The 24,646-nt window shown below is 30.7% G+C and overlaps 3 protein-coding genes and 1 long non-coding RNA gene across 6 annotated transcripts in view; 3 read left to right on the forward strand and 1 right to left on the reverse strand.

Moving 5' to 3' along the window:
• LOC111038515 (low-density lipoprotein receptor-like) overlaps positions 1–24,646 on the forward strand; it is an 85,562-nt gene that overhangs the window by 39,596 nt on the left and 21,320 nt on the right. The window lies entirely within an intron of this gene.
• LOC111038520 lies at positions 471–23,506 on the reverse strand. The gene is made up of 3 exons (XR_002604992.1): positions 23,270–23,506; positions 21,719–21,912; positions 471–623 (listed from the first exon to the last, which is right to left on the reverse strand). It is a non-coding gene; the product is annotated as an uncharacterized LOC111038520 (long non-coding RNA).
• On the forward strand, positions 15,954–17,703 carry LOC111038518. The gene is made up of 2 exons (XM_022321655.1): positions 15,954–16,186; positions 17,107–17,703. The coding sequence occupies exons 1-2, from the start codon at positions 16,149–16,151 to the stop codon at positions 17,249–17,251; spliced, it is 183 nt and encodes a 60-aa protein (XP_022177347.1). The 5' UTR covers positions 15,954–16,148; the 3' UTR covers positions 17,252–17,703.
• LOC111038517 (mitochondrial import inner membrane translocase subunit Tim10) lies at positions 17,252–17,771 on the forward strand. Its single transcript, XM_022321654.1, has one exon. It carries the CDS (start codon positions 17,281–17,283, stop codon positions 17,524–17,526), a length of 246 nt encoding a protein of 81 aa, XP_022177346.1. The 5' UTR covers positions 17,252–17,280; the 3' UTR covers positions 17,527–17,771.

The following is a 24,646-nucleotide window of genomic DNA, read 5'->3' on the forward strand; positions in this document are numbered from 1 at the left end:
AGTTTATAGTTGTAGGGACACGAAAATCCAATAAAATACATACACCTATAACGTAATTACACGCTTCACATGTTCTGCAGCGCATAAATCGTATTAAAATAATATAATTCTATCGTCATATAATATAATATCGTACATATTACGTAACAGTAAATTACTATATAATATAGTGTTTCAGAATTTAGGTTTTTTCGATTAAGATTCAATATTTTTTTGTCATTGATTTAAAAATTTAAATCGTATATTCTTTAAAGTTATTAAACAATATTATTTGAATAACAATTTTCTATACTTTATGAGTTTTTCATTCAGAATAATTCTGAGTTATTTATGTCACGAACATATTCAGAACGTTCTAATAGATACCAATAAAGTCGATACTGTTAGGTTAATAATAACAATGATATTATTATAATCATAATTGTTTTATAGTATATTTGTATTGTATATATTGTTTTTGGCAAAAAAAAAATGTTATCCATACCGTATACCATTACTACAATATATTATTACTTATATACCTAGTAATAAAAATATTCCTGAGGTGATGTTATGGTGAACCGCTTCTTCCACAAAATATTATCCACGAGAAACTCTTATTATTTGCCATGTAAACAATTTACCTGTAACATTGTTTTAGATAATATATTGTAAATATCTTTATACATTTAAAAAAAGTAATGTATAAATAAATTATAAGATACCACTTTATTCAAAAATGTTTACTGATACAATTATTACAGTGCCCGCCATGGTCCAATTAATGATGATGTACTCGAAACCTATAACATCAAGTCTAAATATCCCGGTTTAATCCCCCGTAGACATTAATTCAAAACTTTAACCTCTATCATTAAAGTTGTGAATAGTATTAGGTACCTACTAATCGTCACATTTTATCCAAACTGATGTGAGTTAATCGTTATTTTTGATAATGTTAACGTGTGTTATGAGCTAACAGTTTTCACTTTATTTAATTTATTTTATAATATGAATTTTTTGATTGTAGGTACATTTTTTCTAAAAATAATTAGTTTTACCATAACAGTTTTTAAATGGAAATCATTTACATAATATAGAATGTTATTGCTCAACAACTAATTTAAATAAATCGAAATATCATTCAGTATAAAAATATGCTAAATAGGAAATAATTTTTTTGCATTATTGTAATTACATTTCGCCATGGAATATTTGGTTTTAGGGATATTTTGACATGGAACCAGATCACTGCCCCCCCCCCACCCCACGTAAACACGTTAAGCGGAAAATGGATTTTCGGAAGCCCTGTGATATTTAGTATAATTTATTTCGACTTTACAAACATTGTGGAGCTGTCCAATATTTGTATTAGTGAGATTTTTTTTTTTTTTTGATTACTATCAACTTAATAATAGTTATAATGTTTTTAAAAATATTTCGAAACATAAATTTTAGTATTTTAATTTATTGTTTACTTCATATTATTATTACGATTCAATGCGATGCGCTCACATAGGTACATACGCTTCGCCCCATAATAGACTTCGTTATAATTGAATATATTATAGAGCATTATATAATAAAACAGTACATTACGCATTACCTGAAATATTATAATAAAGTATTGTTATAAATATGTACGCGTACGCGTGTGTATTGTTCAGCTGAAAGTATATACGCTTGGCCGTTTTTCTTTTCGAGAACATTTTTCCTTGTCTCCCGGGAAAAACGATAGGTATATACCGTTTCATACATAAGTTTGAAACCTATGTCCTAAATAAATATTACTACCTACCGTGTAACGAATTCGTATAGTTTCCATTTGAAAAACGTATTTAGTATTTACTACCTAACCGTACAATATTATTTTAACCAAACCGAGTAGGTATACAAGTCATGTACGATTATATAGAATCGCAATTACAAAGTCAATCCGTATTAAATTTTAAACAAGTGGAAAACGTTCACAATTGAAAAACTTTAAATTTAAAATGGCTTGAATACTCCATTTAAGAAAATTCTTTTTCTGGCGGTTAGACATCAACATCATACAAAAATGTTTTTAGTAAGCGATGGTAGATCAAATATAATTTCAGTGAAACGGCAAATAATGTATAGCTGCAGGCTTCAACAATGCGTGTATAATATAATATAAACATTTGCGTGGCCAATTCCGTTTTTCAACTATTTTCCTTCCTTTTTTATATACATAATATATTATACAAAAATGTATAATAATATTTATACAAAATAATATATGTAGGTACCTACATAGTTAAGTTCCTAATATAATATATTTACAAAGTAACATTTTTTTACATCAATATGAATGCCTTGCAGTCCTTCGTAAACATAGGTCGACTGTGCATATGTATATATAGCTGCACCTATTACATAATTATATTGCATATTTACATAATTAAAATAATATAAACAATAATAATTTTTAACCTTATCTTTGTAGTATGGACTATTAAAAATGTACGCTTGTTCGATGCTGGTTATTGTTTACAGAAAATATTATGTTATTATAGAGTGTGTATAATATAGCTCTGCCGTCTTTTATTAGCGAATCACCTGTGGTACTTTCAAAACTTCGGGTTATGGACTTATGAATGAGACGAATGACGAGGAAATAAAATAAACGAGAATTTACAGTTGGATAAAATATTGTTATCCTTCATCCTTACGGAACTCATTAGTTACTATATAGTTAGACACTCAAATAATGATAGCTCGTTATGAACATGATTCTCGAACCGTACATTTGTAGATTACAATTATTAATTTACAATTTCGTAATAATGTATGCGTTACATTTCATTTAACGGCATGTTCTAAAGGAATTCTTATTCTATTAATTGAAATTTATTAATACCTCTGTCGTTGAGTACATATTATGTATTATATTTATGTAAAACACTCAAAAATTATTATGACAAAAACAAAATTTAATATTTTATCTTTAGAGTTTAAATTTTTAAGCGACATATGGGTATCTTATATCCTAATGAATTAGGTAGATAATTTGGTGAATAAAATGTATTTAATACATCATTTTGTATAAGTACCTATCTAAGCTAACCACCACGTACTTTTAATTTATTAAAACTTTAAAGTGTTATATATGCACGTTTTTCGTTTTTAATTTATTTTGCGAACGTGTTTCAGATAATTATCAATATCATATTTTGGCATTCCAAGGAACAATTTTATTTTTCTACAATAATATAGTATCATTATTGTCGTTTATGGGTAGTCTACTTCTCAAGGTAATCCATAACAAATCGAACGTATATTTTTTATGGATTTACTATTATACATATATGTATTTCATATTTATAATGAAACACGTTTTTATTGCTTGGTAATAAAAAACCGTTGTCCGTAATCCATAAGAACAGTCCAATATTGTACATTTGTACTTAACCCGACATGACTTGAATGATATTATGTATTATATATAGGTAAGCTTGCAACGTATTATACACGTGTTATAGCTTTTGATCGAGTCCATAGCGTGTGTGGCGTGTGCCGTTTCAAAATTAGCTTTAATATATAACAGACACGTGCCGTAAATAGTTCATTAATCGAAAAGAAAATCGTCTAAATTCTTAATATTTAAATGGGTACAAGAGGAGAGTATTGTTTTTTAAGTTAACTACACTAAAATATGAACGATAATAAAACACACCACCTACCCGATTAAACGATAAATGTGCGCAAACTGTATAATACAGTGTAACGCATATACACATTAAATGTACAACGATTACATAATACAATATAATATGTCAATCAGTTCACTAATTATTGGATACGGATAATAACATGAAGTTATATATGATACTAAATTAATAATTTATAACACTACATATTATATTATTGAAGTTAATCAAGTGACTATGTCTATCGACGTTTAGTCGTCCCTCTCGCGTGTACGCAGACAATATTTATTCTATAATAAACATAAAATACCTATACCTGCTACATATATATTCGTATAATTTCCCCAGTGTAAATCGTACGATAAAAATACGATAAAAAAAACCTAAACGGTTGAATGTATGTATGTATGTATGTATGTATGTATGTATGTATGTATGTATGTATGTATGTATATACGAAAGGTGAAACTCCGATTGAATAGCAACGTAACCCATTACTTCCCCTTTCATTCGTGATTTTTCGGTTCATTATTCTTTATTTTGTGCGTCTAAAAACGATTTGAAAAATTCTACCCGTTATTCAGTGCGACGGTTCATTTGTTTTATACGTGGCGTCGGTGTACTTATATGTTCGGTACCATGAGTTCATGAGTAATTTGATTGATAAATAAATTAGTGAAAAAACTCAAGAGGCCATTAGGTGTAACGAAAATCAAAAAACCTGGTAATATTACTACTGGGCATTTAACTGCTATGCCAGAGCTAAAACTGTTTTTTATTTCCCAACATTATTACTAGTATTTAATTTATTAATATAATATTAAGCAATGTATATTGCATATTTATTTGTGCCGAATTTGTTCGCTAGATATCGTAATAACTTGATTTCAACGATTCAGTTAGGTTTCGATTGAAAATCGCGATTTCATTTAAAACAGTTTAGAATTTGTATCATAAGAATTCAAAAAAAAAAAAATGACCGCATAAAGTGAAGTTTTGTGAAAATGTTTACTTATTTACAATCAGCTACTAATAATGAACAAGTTACTATAATATGTGTGTACATAATGAATAATTGTACTTAATTTTTCATTATTTTATATTTTATTCACCTATAATATAATTGTAGTTATTGCAAATATATAATATGAAATATGAAATATTCTCATTGAATCGTTGTAAAAATATTTGTAAAATATAATATTTATTTTATTTCATTATTATTAATTATTATAATAATACTTTGTTGATTATATATTTTATGGTGCACTTAAAAATTTTCAAGATGAAAAAATAGTGTGGGGAGGTGCATACCTAATACAAGCACATAAGAATTATTAAGAACTTAATATTGTGATCCTTATCGCCATTTTTATAATTCCAAATTAATGCAAGACTCCTGTAGCTATACATTGTAATAAATATATTAATAACAACAAATTGTACATTTATGTTGTTCGATGGCCGCTGCTCGTAAGAATATGAGACTACATAGACACGAATTATAGTAGCTTAATATGTAATAAACGATAACCGTTGTTCTTGAAGACTTTCCATAAACAATAAAATAAAAATCTATTGATAATGATTAGGATATCGCAATACAAAATAACCATAAAAACAACAGGCTTAAGGTAGGCAGTACTTACTTTTATAATACCTAAGCCTCGTCCTTTATTCAGCTGTAATATACCTAATCAGTAATCTATACTAATCTCAGTACCTATCACAGTTAGGCATTATTTCTTAATCGTTCCTTTGAATACCTATCGTTTTATATTCACATTGATTTTGGTTCGTCTGTTTGGACAGTAATATTATCTCCGTTGAACAGATGTTGTACTTGTACTGGATTTTAAGGATCCACTCTCATTAATTTAAAACATGCTATTAATCTTAATTACTTATCAAACAAAATCAATATAATATAATTATCAAAGTTTAAGAATATAAAAATTAAAACCGTTGCTGTAGCTTATTAACGACTTTAGTAAATAATAACTGAATAAATGTTATATTAACTTGAGTATTTTGATTTAAAATAATGATGACGTTTTAATTTGGATCTTTCTTTCATTTTAACTACCTACCTAAAGCTTAAAAAAAATTGTTCTAATTTGTACGGTGTGTTGGACTTACACAATGTTTATGGTTTAAAAAAAATACGACTTATAATTGAATTATTATGTTATTTGTTCACAAATAATCAGATGGACAAAAGTTGTAGTCATCACAACCGACGTCTTTAATGAACTCTTGTGTATTATGGTGTCACGAATTTCGGTTACTCCCTTCCAATCGGTCTTAATGCGTCTTATTTGTTTTTTCCCCGCCGTTGGCTTATTCGACGACGTCATCGACTATATTACGATATAATACTGGGCCGTTGTCTTTAACACAAGAAGCATTCCGGTCCATTTCAAATCGGGACCACTATAAATGGATTATTAAGTAGCATCATATATACAGTGCTGCCCGAAAATGCCCTACGGACAATTTACAACGGACGCGCGAGTATACGTACATTTATTAATATATAATAGTACCTAAAGCGTAGGTATAAACTACACTCGAAAAGTTTTTCTACGACAACTTTTCTATTAACGAACGCCGTGTTCGGGTGCAGCTGGGACGAGGCGGCGGGGATGGGTCGGTCGGTTAACTGTATTAGCTACAGTTCGATAAAGATCACCATTTATTCAAAAATAATAAAAAAATAAAAATAAAAAAATCGTTGTCGCGAAATCAATAACGGACAGACGAAATATATTCGCCTTATTTTTATTTTTCCCGCATCGGGCGCGCGCAATATTTTGTGTGTGCGCGCTCTCCGCGGACCAAAGCAGCAGCCAGCCACACGACCATCGGTTGCCATGACGATAGCGTACAGTCTCTCTCTCTCTCTTTCCTCTCTCCCCTCTCGTCACTTCCTTCTTTTCACCCTCTCCTGCAGTCTCTCTCTCTCTCCTTCGCTGTCTCCTATCCGCATCCATCTCTCTCTCTTCCTCCTATCCTCTCCTTCCGTCTCTCGCAGCTTCCGCGGCAGCGGTCCCGTATGGTCCTGCCCTTCGCTGCCGATCCACACACGCTGCCGTGCACACGTCCCAGCCCGTTCTTGCACGTATACATATATATATATATATCTATCGGAGTTCCTATCGGCGAATAAGCTTATAATTTATGAGAAACTCGTACGCTTTATATGTACAAGAGGTTGGCGGCGACGGGAGTGTATATATTGTGTGTACGCAATACGTACACACACACACACACACACACACACACACACACACACACACACACATATATATATATAGAACTATAAAGGACCGCGCCGTATGAGTTTCGGGTATTTGGAAACTCATAATCCTCTCGACGAGCTGAAAACCCATGTATAATATGTACAATAACTCCCGCGTATAATATACCCGCCAAAGTCTTATTTTTGCTGCCGCTGCTGCTGCTGCTACTACTGCTGCAGCAGTGCCTATATTATATATTGCGCACGACGAAGCGCCTTTACCCGTCGTAGTTCGCTGACGTACATGCTTAATTATATAATATTATGCTTATCGCTCTGCAGCGATTATATTAAATTAAATTATAATACATTATCACGTCCGTGTGAGTACATAGTAGAGTCTGTTCATCGCGAAATAATATAATAACATTCGTTTATATTTTGACAAGACATATTTGACCCGGAATACGGTGGTTACAGCTGTCAATTCCACATATTTATACATAGCCGCGTATAGGTTATCGTCATGTGTACATGGGAGATATATAATATCCGCACATATACGTACATAATACACAATATGCATATGGGCTCACACACTATTATCCTTCGTCACTTACTAACTACACTGCAGTATATAGTACAGTGAATATTACACACCGCCGTCCTTCCCAGGAGAAAATAATCGTCTATTCCGTAAGGATACCGCCACTGGCCTCCCGTCATTCTCACCGCTGCGTATATATAACTATTATCATCATCATATATCTAAGCCGCTCCAATTATAGCGCCTCGAGAAATTTGGATCGAGATATATATATAAACTCTTCTTTATATATATACATCGTATACGTGTGAGTGTTTATAATTTAGTGGAGTGCTGCACGTGAGTGGTGTGACAGGTCACAGGTATCTGGGGACAAGGTGAACATGAGCCTGTATTATTGGAAAGATAACATGATGTGTTCGACAGATATATCGTGGACCTAAAATATATTACACCCTTGCACGTCTGTTTACTATTTTATTATATAAGTGTGTGCATGTGTATGTACTTGTATAAGGAGGATACGACAATAAAAGATACAATGCAACTGTGCTAAAATGGCGTAAGATATTTATATTTTTTTCATCCGAAACCACTTGGTCCTATTGCTATTACATCTGTACTTCACTGGTGATGCAATTATGAGTACCTTATATTTGGGTGTAGTGTTTGCAAAGGCGCAGTAATATAAATTGTTAAAACATGTTTTACAGATATAAGTTTTTTTTCGGTGTAAATTTAATATTTTACTACGCCAAAAAACGTTATTCTTCTATAAGAAGATAATATATTCTTCTATATATTGACATTTTAAATTGATGACATTTCTTTAGAGGTTATCCCTTCGAAAAACCTTTTGTTTCTAAAAAACCCTGACGTTGGCGTTTTCTGGTGCTTGGGTCTTTTTCTAGAAGGTTTCACAATTCACATAAACGAAATGAAATTAAGTTTACCGCTACGATATGATAAAAAATGTTGTTTATCTTCAAAAGTTCAAAATACCTATACAATATAATAATGTATACGAGTATATTGTATAGACTATTATAATTTATTATACTGGATTTCCTGTAAAGCACGTGCACTTTTCAAACGGCGGGAAATATGAAAACCTCGAATCTCAAAGTGAATATTTGAATACACTGGTACAACCATATGTATTTATGTACACAGTAAAATAATTTCCAGTATTTTGGTTTAAATGTTATATTTTTATAAACAAGTAGTATTACAAACGAATTAAAAGGATTATTTGAACTACAGACGATAGCCCTAGTTTGGTTCAGAAGTTTTGTAAACGTTTGCCCGGAGCGCCCGTATAACTAGTTTTAGATTATAGATTCCTTTCTACGCCATATGATTTTTTTTTCCTTTTTGCCGTTCTTATATGTATCTACATAGAAAAATATAAGCATTTTAATGAACTTTAACTTCAAATTTCACACTTAGTTGTTAATAAAAGATTATGCCACCACTCTGAACTCTTGTTATAAAGTAATGTATATTAAATTAATGTCTTAAAAATATTCCCCAAACTATAATACAGATATAGATTTAATTGTATGCGAATTCTATGTTCTCAATTGGAGTGATTAGGAATTGTAATTGTAGCTAAAATGTAGAAAAAATGGTATAAGTTATAACTAATAAGTATAAAGCTCAATACAGTATTTTTGTTGTATGTTTTTAATGTTCACTTTTACGTAATAATGTGGCGTATAATAAATGTATAGTACATAATAACATAATATTTTATATTATTATTATAAAATAATGTACAATATATTATGCACTGATATCACGCATATCAGCATATGTATATCTGCACATTTTGAAATTTTCGATTGATAATTTAAACAACTGTGAATTGTATTTGTCTAACTTTTGATGATGACTCGTTATTATAATATATCCTACTAAGTTACGACATAAGCCGTTGGTTTTATAAAATACTTCGAGGATCTATTTGGCCTACACCATAATTGTGCATTTGTGCATACTGGTATCAGGTATTTTCCCTTTATAGCTCAAATAAAAACTATTAAAAATACATAATATATAATGTGATTAAACATTTTTTTTTATCATATGATTTGGATCCAATGGTACCATATAAGTATATTAGTACACGTAACCTTCTATTACGATGAAAAATGAAAATAAATTTTTAATTAAATTTCACGTCCAGTAAAACTCCATAAGGGTTATCGATAAAATAACATTCTTTAAAATATTAGTTATTACTTACGTAATCATCGTACATAGGAATCATATGATGATAGAATTGTAGTTCAAACAAAATATTAATTTACCAATTTGTGAATAAATGAATTAAATAATATAATGTATGAATAAAGAAATTCTTAATTCAAATATATTAGCTATAGACATTATAATTTATAGGTGTACGTGTAGCGGAATTAGTCTACAATGCATAATATTATGTTGTTATAAGAATGACAAAATGAAAAATATGTTTCAATAACAAAAGTATTAACTATTATGTAAACATTCATATTCATAACTTTGTTTTAACTCTTCACACTTTCCCTTGAATATATAATATTGTTTAAAGTAAATTAATGAATCAGGTGGATTTCTTATATCCATTCTTTTTCACCAAAAATATGTTTACGGCGACTATACGTTACAAACCTCGTAAAAGCTCAAAGCTGGCGGTATTTGACTGTCGCTGCTGTCACTGTAATCAAATCAGGCACTGATGCCTGATAATAACTGATCACCTAAATATTTAATATTATTATAATTTGGAGTCTTGGTAAGTAGTTAATTCGCCTAAATCGACAAGTTCAGAACCTCAGTAATATTTTGTCATTTCTATCAATCGCAAATCGATACATTTATATAGATTTGTCTTATAATTTTTAATTAAGTGGTACTATAACGTCATTAGGTAATATTATCTCAGACCATCTGAAAAAATATCGGTTCTGGTGTTCTACACTTCTTAGTACCGTATACTTAAAACAATATCGCGATAATACGTATGTACGATAATGAGTTTTTCGGCTACATACCAATGAGAATATTTCGAAAATGCCCATAGTTATAAAGATAGGCATGTCTAATTTTTAGCATTATTTCTTTTGACATATTGTACACCCGATTTCGCACTACATTTATCGAGCTTTCGGGAGTGCAACTAATTAATATTATAATTTATAAGTGATATACATTATTGTGTTAAGTGTCGGTAAAAAATATTGAAATGTTGGTTTTTTTCATCTCGTCGTCTAATCCTTTTGTGTTTACCAAACCGACTAGTCTTGTACGTATATATATGTTAATACAAAAGCCACTATTATAATAATATATAATATAGACGCCGTTCACAAACATCCGCTTTAGACTTATCCAACACGCTATAATGCGTTATTATGTTTAGGACCTTTGTGCAGCGACGTCTCGGCCGTTCGTATAATTAATTCTCCGTCGACACATCCGCCGCAGTCGCCCCCTTACACTTTTCCCCAAAAATGGTGGATAATATATAGGTTGGTAGGTCGGTTGGTTGATAGGTAGGTAGGTGGCGGTGACGGCAGTGGCTTACACAACCACGCCGTAAACAACACACAGGCCCGCTCACCACAACCAAAAACACTTCCGCGATGTGCAGTGCTTAATGTATATAGTATATATGTGTGGAGAAATAATTATTAACTGTCAGTGAAGAAAAAAACAATACGTCGTTCTATATATTATTACTAGCTGTCCCGCGCGTCACAGCGTTGTCCGTGTATTATATTATACAGCTATATAAAAAAAACCCTTTTCCCCCTTAAAGGTCTAATTTTGAAAAATCCTTTCAAAAAAAAAAATAATAATAATAATATTTACTTATGATTCTAATGATTCTATACACATTTATTAAAAAATGATTCTATAGTTAAAATTATAATGAACATGAATGATTTCCTTAGGGGAACCTCCATTTTATAATGTTGTTTTTTCGATATTATTTAAAATATGTTTAAAAAAACATGTAATTAAAAAAAAAAAAATGTTTTTATGAATCACATTATAATATCACTGACCGTTTTAGTCTGATTTTTATTTTTTTGAAAAATGAATTCTGTACATTCCTTCTAAAAGCATAAAAAACCGTTTGTAGAAATGACAAAATAGCAACACGCCACCTAATATAAAAACACGGTAAGAATAATTTACCTTGTGTGGAAATCATTTGAGCATGAACTTTGAGCATTGTGATAAGCAGCGTCCTTGTATATCAATTTAGTTTAATGAATATTTGTGTCTTTGTTGTTTAAAACTATTCCTACTGAAAAGTTTTTGTCTACCAGAAAGTTTATAGTATTAAATTTACACATGTTATCCTTAAAGGTCTTTGGAATACTTGGAATTTGATAATATTAATAAACCCAAATACGTACTATTTTATTATTTTTTATTTAATATTTTAATAAGAACGTAGTTCATATTATATTATTATTTATAGGATTATTAAAAACAATTTGACTAAAATAAAATTGTTTATCACTACTCATCAAATAATAAATAAAAATAAAAATATATTCTGCAAACAATCTTATCATAAAAATTTATCGTATGGTACGTACACATAGTTACAATAAGATGTAATTAAAAATTCATGGTCGCCGACCAGCCCCTACCTTCTTATTCTGTAAAAGTTTGTCGTCGTATATTTATTATTTATATATCGTTATAGACTTGTATAGATTATAGACGTATAGTAATATATTGTTATAATATGTATCTTATAACTATAGCAGTATAGCCGTCATACTACCGCACTGGTGACTGCCAGTATGGATAAGGAACATCTCAGATCAAGAAGACTATATAATATATATATATATAGAGGTACATAGCATATAATATCGAAAGGTTATGTGTCTAATAGCTTCGCTGGTATCTTATGTATATATACCTAAATACTAATATATATATATATCTAATTGTTTTCAATTTCTCTACGACCATATTTACTGATTTCAACATCAGTCGAGTAATTGCAGTTCGGTTAGCATCGGTGTAGCGGACTTTCAATCACGGAATTATCGTCATTGATTTCTTCTTACACCAACTACTATAAGTGTAAGTTTGCAGCTAGTAATTATTATAGCTCCTAATTTAATATAGGAATACTATAAGCCATAAGGAGTATACTAAAAGGAATTCAATTTTATCATAGGTGCAACTGAGGGCCATTAACTAACTATAAGTGCTAGACGGCAGCTACGAGAGTTTTAGCATCCTCCCAAATACGAAATTTCATTAGATTTATAAATTGTATTCTTCCATCTGTCCACATGAACTCTAACATTATTGTTTAGTGCTTTGAAATGTTTCAATTTTAATTTAGAAATTTGTATATTTGATAATTATGTTATTGTTTTCTTGTTTTATACTTTATATTTAAAGTCTGAATTGGAGTAGGTACACAACTATTAATACTATCTATGTTATAATATGTAAGTGTAATTACTAATTATATGCAAGTACAAATTTATAACATCATATTTTGGTAAAACTATATAAGTTATCTACTGGCAATTTCAGCATCCCCCGGCGTATAAGGTCTGTAAGACACTAAAACCATAGGACTCACTACTGCAGCTATGGATCTCAAACCTCAAAATCTAGAAACCTCAAAACCTATATTACGAAGTTTAAAAATTCAAATGACAAATTATAATAATACTGCAATACCTATACGAGCATTATTATTACGGTGTATTTTAATCTTCGTAAAATAATACGATATGTACTTGATACAATACTTGGGGTAATATAAATTAAAACTATTAAGTAATATCGTTTGCAACAAAGCGTTAATAATTACATATAATGATAATATCCATAGAAAAGATTCCGATCGAAATTCTAATCAAAGAGTTTTCTCGTTTGTTCTTTTGTACGTCTATAATACATACATGACATACTTAAAGTTTATATAATAATAATATGTAGGTGCATACAATATTGTTCAAAGGCACCTCTGCCCGCGAATAGCTATATTATGTTCTCTCGCATCTTCCAAATATACTGTTATATTTTCCTTGGCTATCGGACCCAAAACATGACTGCGGGGGCGATACGGACGTGTGTGTATGGGTAATACGCTCGCAGCGCATTTCTTTTGTTTGCCATCTATGTATATGTGGTATATTTGGTCTACGGGCGCATGCGTTAGCACATCCATCAACCCCGCTGTGCGGGTATTTTTTATCCAGTTTTTGTGCGCCTGCAGCAGTATAACGTGGTTACCCTTTTTACCGTGCATATAATATTATATATATATATATATAGGTTTGTACATTTAAAAAAACAACCCCCTCTCCCCCGATGCCAAAACGTGGACCACCACGGAAAATCGAGAAAGTCGCGGGAAGGGACCGACCGTTCGCGCGAGGGTGGCCCGCGAAAGAGTAATGGATGCGGCTGCGGTTGTTTGCTTTTTGAACGAGCGACGGCGGCGGTCGAGTTTATCTATAAACCGGCAACAATAAATCGCGCTGCGGCCGTGACGGCGCGGCGGCGGCGGTGGCGTCCCTCGTCGTAAATTAGAGACCGCGGCGGCACGGTCGTGTCCAAAGTTTGATAACGTTTTGATAACACAATTATTCGAATACGCCGCGTGTATGTAACACGGCTAGGAAATCGATATCTCTGCGTATATATATATGAATATTGGGAGCTGATGCTGCTGCCATCTAAATGTATATATATAAGTATATTATATTATATGTGTGTGAATGCGAACGTGTGTGTATATAACAGTATTATATCTATTATGTAGAGGAAGAAGGAAGAATAGAGATATCGTGACGCGCTCGGCTAATGGTACGACGTCGATCGAGCGGCAATATTATATGTGTAGAATATATATGACGTACGTGTATTTTCGATATTGAATTTTTGAAGCTGTAATACATTACATGTATCAATGTATGTATAAACTATATAGGTATTATGTGAAATATAAATTGTATAAATATAGGTACTATATATACAATATAGTGTATATAAATATAATATAGGATACCTATGTACATCGTACGATCGGCTAGTGTAATAAATTATGACATATATTTATATATACAACAGCTTTAGCTATATATAGGCGCTGCCGGTGGCGAGTGAACGATGGCAGGCTTGATGTTAGGCCAAACGGATTAATATAATATCGCATATTTCAATATTTGAAATAATAACTCGTTATATACGTATAACCTAATACAATAAAAGTACATAGGACGGTAGGACTGAAGCTGCTGCAGCTGTCGATGATCGTCCAGGTTGACAAATCTTTAAGCTTGGAAAGGCAAGCGACAGATAGAGAAGGGATAAAGCTGAAGCACCTCTCACTCTTAGAATCTTAAAAACTTAGATATACTTATTATATTACTTTTCCAAACTTCCGAAGATATACCTTTCATATTTATAGCTCATTTGTAAAAAAGAATAATAGGTAGGTACTTATACTATACCTAACCTACCAGCTCATTAAACTCTGACAATATACCTATATGACATGTTTTATTTAATAATTAACTGTGGTAATTGGTTATCATTTTTAGCTATATATTTAAATTAGATAAACCTATACCTAAAATATATCAATAAAATTATTAGTTGATAACAATAATTTAATATGTAACATATAACCGTATTTGCAGTAAATATTGACGTGAGTGCATTTTGAATTATAGGATCGTGCAGTAGCACCGTGGTAAAATAAAAATTAATTTAAAAACAAAATAAATGATATTTCAACACAAACCTTAATGTTTATAAATTGTAATATCGATTGTAACTACCTAATTTCCTTATAGAGAGAGGAGGACTTGGGGAAGATCATATTTCTTATACGGGAATAAGTACACGGGTAAACGGTAAAAATGTCTCATGCCCGAAGTTTGAAAATATAACCTGTGCCCCTGAATGCAAAAATCCTAAATTCAGTATTTCAATGTGTTTAAATCCACCCTACATAAACTGCTGCAGTTATAAAAGGAAACGACTCCCTATACGTAAGCACAATAACACATCTATACACATGGTCTTAGTTTTTACGTATTAAACATATTTTATGCTTTGTGTTATAAATTAAACTTTTTTACAGTTTTATTAGTTTTTCATAAAACATTGAATATATTTACAGACGGTTCTAATAATATAAGTATACTTATTATTAAAAATGAAGCGCTCAATATTATTATTTTTTTTTTCCATATTCTTATTAATATCTGGTAGGTATAGGCATGTACAATTATACATATTCTACATTATTGTTTGACATTCATAAAATATTCTTCTCCCGTATTCCACACCACCATAATTATTATATTCTATACCAGTGGAGTAGTATGGTATTATTATTATTATTATGAAAATTTAACCTTCACTGTTATATTGTGTCGTACGGTAAATATTGCAATGCATGGTCACACTGTAAAAGAAATCGATAGTCAACGTAACCGGGAGGCGCCGCTTGTCCGGGTAGGGCCGGTAGGCAGCCACGACTGGCACAGGCCACAGATAACCTTATCGTCCCGATTCGTACGGTCCTTTAACACGTGTTAAAAGTTTAAAATTTTTTGTTAAGCTTGTGATTAACAAGTTCAATACATTTTAGTTCATTATATTATTATTAAAGTAGTTCTATCATCGAAGCGGTCAGTTATAATATGTTGATTTGAAAAGCATGAAATTGAATCATTTCCAGAAAGTCTTCATTGGATGGTAAGTCGTTTATACTTTATATTATATTAATAATTAGTAACTAAGTACCTAAATATAGTATTATATTATACTATTTTCGTAGTTTATAATCATATTATTATATAGTTTGTTTATATTTTCCTTTTAAATTTAATTTAAGTTAAATAGGCAGGATATTGTCTTTAACATTTTTTTTAATAGTACGATTGTTATCAATATCAATGTTTCAATACAGTGATAACATAATCTTATGTTCATATACACAATACAATTGCTATGAAATAGGTATGAATTATTTCTTAATAGTTCATTTTACATGGATACTTGGATCATTTACGCACTGGTTTCTAGGTGTAAAATAGTTAATTAATCTATAAAATGCCAAATTCTTTATTTGTAAACCTATGTAGTTAAAAACAGTATTATTTTACCGAATTATCTATTTATGTAGGTAGGTATAAATTAATTAAAATAATTTTATAAGATAGGTTATTTATTTGAATTTCAATACACGATTGTATTACTTACTGAAATTAATAAAAAAAACTAATTTGGTTTACATTAATAATAACAAGTACGAACTAATGACACTAAAGTTAAGAAAATATTTTGAATGTTAATTATTACAAAAAATGTGATTTTAAAGAGGTAAATTAGTTGAAAAATATAACATTTTAAAAGTTGTTTCGTAATGGTTATAAAATAAAATTCTGTAATAATTGTAGTGCTTGGTAACTTCATTGGTAACATTCATTAGTATAGAAAAAATATACCATTGTGTTATATTGCCCCTTATTCATTTTAGTTTTAATTGAAATTTAAACCATTAGGTAGGTACCACAATATTATATTTTGAGTAATGTTAACTCTCTTTTCTAATGAAAAAATATTGAATCCTTAATATTTTGTAGAAATTATAGTTAATTTTTTTTGTTTTTTAGGTCAATTGTTATTACCGGTGGTCTTTATTCATTTGTCCTATCGAAGCGATATGTCGATTCCAAGCGTTATGATAGTATGAAAGCTAGAGAACGTATACGAGTATCAAACATTGGAGAATACGATCCTAGTTCAAGGAAATTCTAATTACATTGTTCTGAAAAAAATATACAATTATGGCTGGAACACAAGTACAAATACCACAGAACCTTACTACCTTGCAACAAGTGGAATTAGACATGATGGCCGATATGTATGGTCGTATGACCGAAACATGCAGAAAGAAATGCGTCAAGCCAGAACATAAGGCGGGTGAACTGAATAAAGGAGAAAGTGTATGTTTAGATCGATGCATTGTCAAATATTTCCAAATGCATGAGAATGTCGGCAAAAATTTAAGGCTTGATTTTAATGCCAAATAATTATATACATAGTACTATTTTTAGTGAAGCTCATACTATTATGGAAAAAAAAATGTATTTAAATTTCTTAAGTATAAGATCAAATTGATTGTAAGTCAGGTTAAATAGTTGAGCTAGATTAAATTGATTATTTTGTATTGTATTAAACTGGTCAACATAATAAATGTAGATACTTAATAGAGTCTTAGATATTATATTAGTCTTCAAATTATCTAAGCGTTATAATAAAAGAATAAACTTAACAACATGTTGTTATTTATTTAGGGTAAAGCAATTAGTATCTAATTAAATACTTTTGAAATTATTATTACTGCTATTTTAATTACCTAAAACATCTAACGATGAGGAATGTTGGTAAATGTGTCTTATGTACAAATGAATATCATAAAATGTTAACTTGTTTGTTTCTATTAGAATCTCAATACATAAATTGTATTGTGACAAACTTCTGTTTACAGTTGTGTCTGAGGATTTAAAAGGCCCACTAATGACATAGGTTAAAATTATGTGTATACTGCTAGAATCAAATATTCATTGTTATGTTTAATAATGGTACTTTGACAAAATGGAATTACAATTTGGCCACATTAACATAATATGCATTATTCAAGTTATGGCATGATAACAAGTAAACGCATGTTTCTGTCTAGTCTGAACTACTTGTGTTTCAATGTAACTTACAAATAGTGAATAAATAAATACTTGACAATGCTTTAGAAAACAAATAATGTTTAGTCTATGGTGTTCTGAGGACGTTATACCTCCGTGTTGTCTATGTCTTACAAATGCATAACAGCAAACTTTACATTCAAGAATAATTAATTTTAAATATAAGAGTGAAATGACCTATTATAAAATGTAAAGGTAATAATATATTATTCAGGGTCCCCCACATCGGATTTTTTAACAAAAAATGTTCAGTTAAAATAAATAAAATAAAACGCTCATAACTCTCTTTAAAATGTTAACATAAAAAATACCTAGAGTTGGCCCTAGACATTTAGTCTTACCTTCGAATTTGATAATCAATCAATTATTTACTCTAATGCTAAGAATAACAGAGTTAAATGGTATTCTGAATGTAAAACTTGGTATAATAGTACCTTTAATAGTATGGTGTGTAGATATGAAGACAGTACATTTTTATAGTTTAGTCTTTAGTCTAAAATTGACGAAGAATAATTATTTAACAACTAACAAGGTATGAAAAGAACATGCTATTTTAATAACAATTTGACTATTCAATTTTAGGCAGTATTGTATTAATATATTTTTTTTTTAATTTAAAATAGATACTCAAGAATTTAGATTGTTGTATTCAGAATATGAGACTGAGTATATAGACTACAGAATGAAGATCAGTTTACCAGTATTGTCAATATTTTTATATGAACATTTTTAAATATTATGTACTAGTATCTTATAATAATATGTTCAGTAAGGATTCTAAAATGCACCCGATCAAATAAGTACAATGTTCACTGATGAACATCATAATAGTAACTGAGTTATGAAGCAAAAATTGTATATTTTGTAATTGATTTTATAACTTTTATACTAATTTTTTAGAATTTATAACAATTTAAAAAAAAAATGTTGGCCTTTTCCTAAATTATCATAAGATATTAAAATGATTAATTTTAACAATTAATATTTAGGTAATACATATCCCAAGATTTAAATAATTGCCAACTTAATAAAATAAAAACGAACGTATAAAAAAAAAATATATCATGTTAAAAATTTATACATAAATATGATTTTGTAGATATTACTACTTAGGCGTGAACCAAATACCAATTAGTTCAAAAAATAATTTATTAATATTTACAAGTAAAATGCTCAGTTTTTTTTTTTTTGCTCGCGGTCTCATTAGTCTTATAAAATCATTTGACAACTTTCACAACTGACCCATCTATTTATCTAAATGCTAAAAAAATCACTATAGATTTTAACGCACTTAAGTTGAATTCTGTTTCTTTTTGGTTTTAAAAATTACTATTGTTTGAGGATATATTTTGAATACCTACTATGGCAATAAAGGACGAAAGTGATTTATAATTATTATTTGAAGCATATAGTCGAGCTCAAAAAACTTTTTTTAGGCAGTATAAACACTTGTCAAACGCAATCCCTGGAGTAACGTTAAAAGTTTAGTCCCCTCGCCGTCCCAGTCACTTTTAGACATCGACGTTGCCATTATTATTTTTTTTTTTAAACGTTTCCTCCAAACATTGGTATAAAGGCATAAGGCCCATCCACCAACAACGGGCTTCCATTTTGGTCAAGGGAAGTGGTCCTATTCTTCTTATTCAGGGTTGATTTGTTCTACGTTTTTTTTTTTATTAGATAGCGAAAAATTCTGAACTACATTAAAGGTTTCAAAGTTTGACTCTAAAAAAACACTCAATTGCTGGGCTGCATTGTGGACCATCGTGTGTTTGTCTGTCTTATTGTTCTATAACCAAAACCGACCGACCGTTTAGAATTATTATAGCAGTATAATCTGCTGCTTTTTTCCATTCTGTTTAATTAAAATTATGGTCCGAATTCGAATCGTTATTATAGTTCGCTATACGTATAGTAATATAATGCATACTATAAAAGTCGTTGCGTTTAAATACAATTACTTCGCGTAACAGACATTTTCCTAATGACCTTAGACATTAATTTCTTATTTAAGACGTACGTTACCCTCCAGAAGAAAAAAAATAGAGAAAGAGGAAGAGAAGTATAAGAAGAAAGTTCACTCGTTTTTCGCATAATAAAATGTTCATTAAGATGCTAATGAATGGATGAAAATAATTAAATTCAGCAGGAGCAAAATAAATATATACATAGTAAGTATACCTATGGGCTATGAAGTATATAATAGTAGGTTTAAAATTGTACATACAATTTTATATAAATATAAATATATTATACATAGTTATACTTCGACTTATACTTATAACGGCACGGCGGCACGTTCTTTTTATATTATTATTTTTCGAGGAAACTCCGCTTCAAACAAAGTTTGATGGAGAGCGTCTATATTATTGTTGGGTTGTTGTTTAGGTGGGTACCTACTATAGGTATACATGGAAAAACTAAGACTGTTACCATCCGATGACCTATATTGTTATTTTCGTTATTTATTAAATACTCTATAATATTATACTGCGTAAATGATTGCATCATGTACCCACTACCTACTCATATTTATATTATATAAGTTATAGTGTATAAGCTGTTATAGTTTTACGTGTGACGAGCTCTCATCGGCAGCAATGCCAGGGGTGTCATGTCAGTTTTTTTTTTCTGGGTGTGCAAACTTTAAGGCAGGCCAATTTTTACATTTCACCAGGCCATTAAAAAAAATATATTTATATATATAAATGTAGGTAACCTATGCAAACCTATGTAAATATTCTTTCTTTCCCTTTTGTAATTCCAATTGAAACTCATATAACGGCTAATGTTGCAACTTTCAAATAGTTAGCAATTCAAAGAATTAAAAGCTTATTATAACCAATTAAAGCAACCAGCTAAAGCCATTTCACTATATTATTTGAAAAAAGGCATATAAGGTATAATCAATAAATCTGATAAGCCAAAAATAATATACAAAAATTTGAAAAATACATAGGTATATGTATTTTATTTATATTAACTACATATGAAATCATAATGTATAAGTTAATTATGACGGCGCATTGGAGTATTAATGGCGCACCAATTGTTAACATTTTTTAAGTTAGTGGTGCCGTTGCACAGCCTGTTCCCCCTGCCCCAATGACGCCCTTGAGCAATGCTCGGGGGCAAACTGAACTTTTGGTCTGCACCTATCATTCAAGCGTGGATCCAGTAGGGCACTGAGAGCAAGTGCCCCTCCCATTCACAAGAAAAAATATAATATAATTTTTAATTAATTATTAAAAATCAAAATCGTACAATTTTTTTAAATTTAAGTGCCCCTCCCCCTACAGAGATTCTGAATCCACACTTGCGGTCGTTATTTTACACACGTGTTGTATATATAGCTACGTCCTATAAGTACCTATTTTCAGTGGAATTATTTATAACCGTCGCGTCGACCCCCCTCCCAAATGGCATTTAACTCGGTAAATATGATATTGTTGGTACATACTATAATAATTACCCACTTATTTTGACAGTGTATATTATGTCTAGTTAATAGGTAGGTACTTACTGGATATTATGATAATAATTATATTGTAAAAATGCCGGTGAAATGCCGGGCCGCGACATTATATCCGTTGTATAGCCCGTTGGTATCAATATTTACATAATATATTTTTATACGCTTTGTGTTCGCTTGATGTTTCCGATTTTTCGTTTAAACGGCTCTTCCTGTTCCATGTACAGTTACCGCCAAAGTTATTGCTGTAATAAATTATCGGTTATACCTAATAAGTGCGTATAGTATATATTATATAGGTAGTAGGTACCTAATAACTAATATTTTAATATATGTAATAATATACAACAAAACAATAAAATTATTACCACGCTTTTGATGGGATCGCCAAAGGCGACAGCAGAGTTTCTGCCGTAAGTACATATAGGTATAATATTTACAACGCACACGAATACCATTGTATTATAATACATAATATTATGAACTCGTGGAAAATCATAGCGGAAGTCATCGAAATTCGATTTGATTTCCGGTGGCGGCGCGTGTACGTGTGCCGACAGTAGTTTTGCACTTGGAAAAAAGAAACTTCCGACGTGTAATTTAATAATAATATATAGATGTGTGCGTGTGTGTCATCGACTGTCGAATCCAAATGCATTTCAATGTAGTATTATCGCAACGGTCGTTCAATTACACAATCTCTCTAGGATTATATTCGTAACTATTTTCCAAAACGTAATGCGGACAATACGGTTTATATTGTATGTGTTATGATAGATCACTGCAGACACGAGTACCTACCGGATTGCAGAGGTTATATTTCTAAAGTCTACATTTCTACAAATATTTGTTTCGATGATATCATATTGATGAGAATGTAAAGAATTGAAAAGTCAATTGATGTGTCAATGCGACAATGCCGTACTATTTAATATGTATGCACTTACCACGAATTAAGATACATTTTAATTTGTGGTATGTACCATGGTTGAAATATATAAATAAAATATATTTCAACCAGGGTATGTACCTGTATGTACCTGTTATTACCTATATTAGTGTTTCCATACCAACGAGTCTAATCAGCCTGCAGCTGTATTGCAGTAATTCCTTATCGTAAGAATAAACATAATATGGTTAATTCATCAAAACGAATTTGAATACCTATCTTATAATCAACACTATTTTGTGAAGTGAAAATCATAAAAATTGTACGTATTAAAAAGTATATTTTTGTGAAAAGAACGTCGTTCGTGTATCGCCGTTTTAAATATTAATGGTGGTGCTCACGAATCACGATATAATATAAAAAAAAAAAAATTAAAAACAGAAGAAGATTAGAGGAGCTACACCTATATGCACGTAAGGCACGTATGTAACCAACGCGTAATGGACAAATAAAGATCTTTATTACCTTATTCTCAATAACTGGGTAATTAGTAATTACTAAAGATGTTTATAGTTCGCAGGTATCCGGTAGGCTTAGGCCTTAGACCACATTATTATTATATTATAACGATTTAAATAAATATGATGATATTATGATAATATTATAATATAATATTAATATGCCCAGGTAACTATACGTACAGGTGTACCTACCTAAACATAACTGGAACTCGGTCCGCGCAGTGTTTTTTTCCTTTCCGCCATAATTCACCGTCGCGAGTTGTAGGTACCACGTCCTACACTCCTACCTATTACGGCCCTGCAACAACAGCAGCAGCAGCAGGCTGCCTCCCGCACGTCAAGTCACAAACTTAAACTCTCTCTCGCCGCCGAGAACGAAGTCCGCGGGGGTTATTTTATTTTTATTCTCGTGCGTGAGTGTGTGTGATGTGCGAGTGTGCGCGCTCAATTGACTGCGCCCGCGGTTCCCCTGGGAAATCTGCAGGTGCCGCGAAATAAAGTAAATGAGATTACAAACGTTGTGGGGGGGGGGGGGGGGGGGGGGGGGGGAGAGGAGTAGATGGTCGAAAATTGTGTGTGCGCTGCACAGTTTTCCGGAATTCATTTCGGACGCGAATTGTTTTTCCATAGGTGTACGATATATTTTCTTTTTTATTCATTCTGGCTAATCGATATTTAAAACGGCCAAGCGGTTGGTAGGTGGATAGGTAAACGATTTTCATGCTACAGCACAACATAATAATATACCTACTTCATAATGGTTCTTACTTGTAATAAATAATAGTATTTTTGTTTCGTCCAGGTCTTATAAAAACGGCTCGTGGGGATAAATTTGTTTCCACATATAGAGATAATATGTAATACCTCAAATACCTGTATAAGGGATTATTCAAATATAGTGTGAGACAAAATCGGTGATTATGTAAAATAATTTCTCATGCGACCCTCTATCAATGATAAATATTATGTTTCAAAACATTCTCCAATCATGCACAAATCATCATAATATTAATAAGTCCTCATATTTTCAAAACCTATTATATCATAGACTTAGTAGTTAATACACAAAGGTCACAAAGTTAAATGGCTTTAAAATTAATTTCGTTTTAGATATTATACAAACATTCTTAAAACATTGATCTGTTGAATAATTCATAAGTACCTAAAAAAATGGTTCGGTTCTATAATTTAAAAAAATCACAAGACCCTCCTTAAATATTATAAAAAATCTATGAATAAGTATTTGAAAATATGAATTAGGATGCCTATACCTACTTAAAAATTCCAAGAATAAGAATTTATATATGAACTCATTATTAATATATAAAATGAGACTGAGCATTCTTGGTAAATCACCCTGTGCCCCTGTGTGATATACAATGTACATTTTATGGTTCTTACTTGTTCCTAAACGAAACATCATCTCGAGTATACGTACCTACACCATATATAGAGACATTAAGATATGTCTTTACAGGACTATGTGAGATACATCCTATATAGTATTTATAAAACCTGCTAACAACGCAAACAACGCCCGTGTATATTATTTACTATTTCATAAATGGA

The sequence above is a fragment of the Myzus persicae genome, unplaced genomic scaffold (assembly GCF_001856785.1).
Source record: "Myzus persicae strain clone G006 unplaced genomic scaffold, MPER_G0061.0, whole genome shotgun sequence".
Lineage (NCBI taxonomy): Eukaryota > Metazoa > Arthropoda > Insecta > Hemiptera > Aphididae > Myzus > Myzus persicae.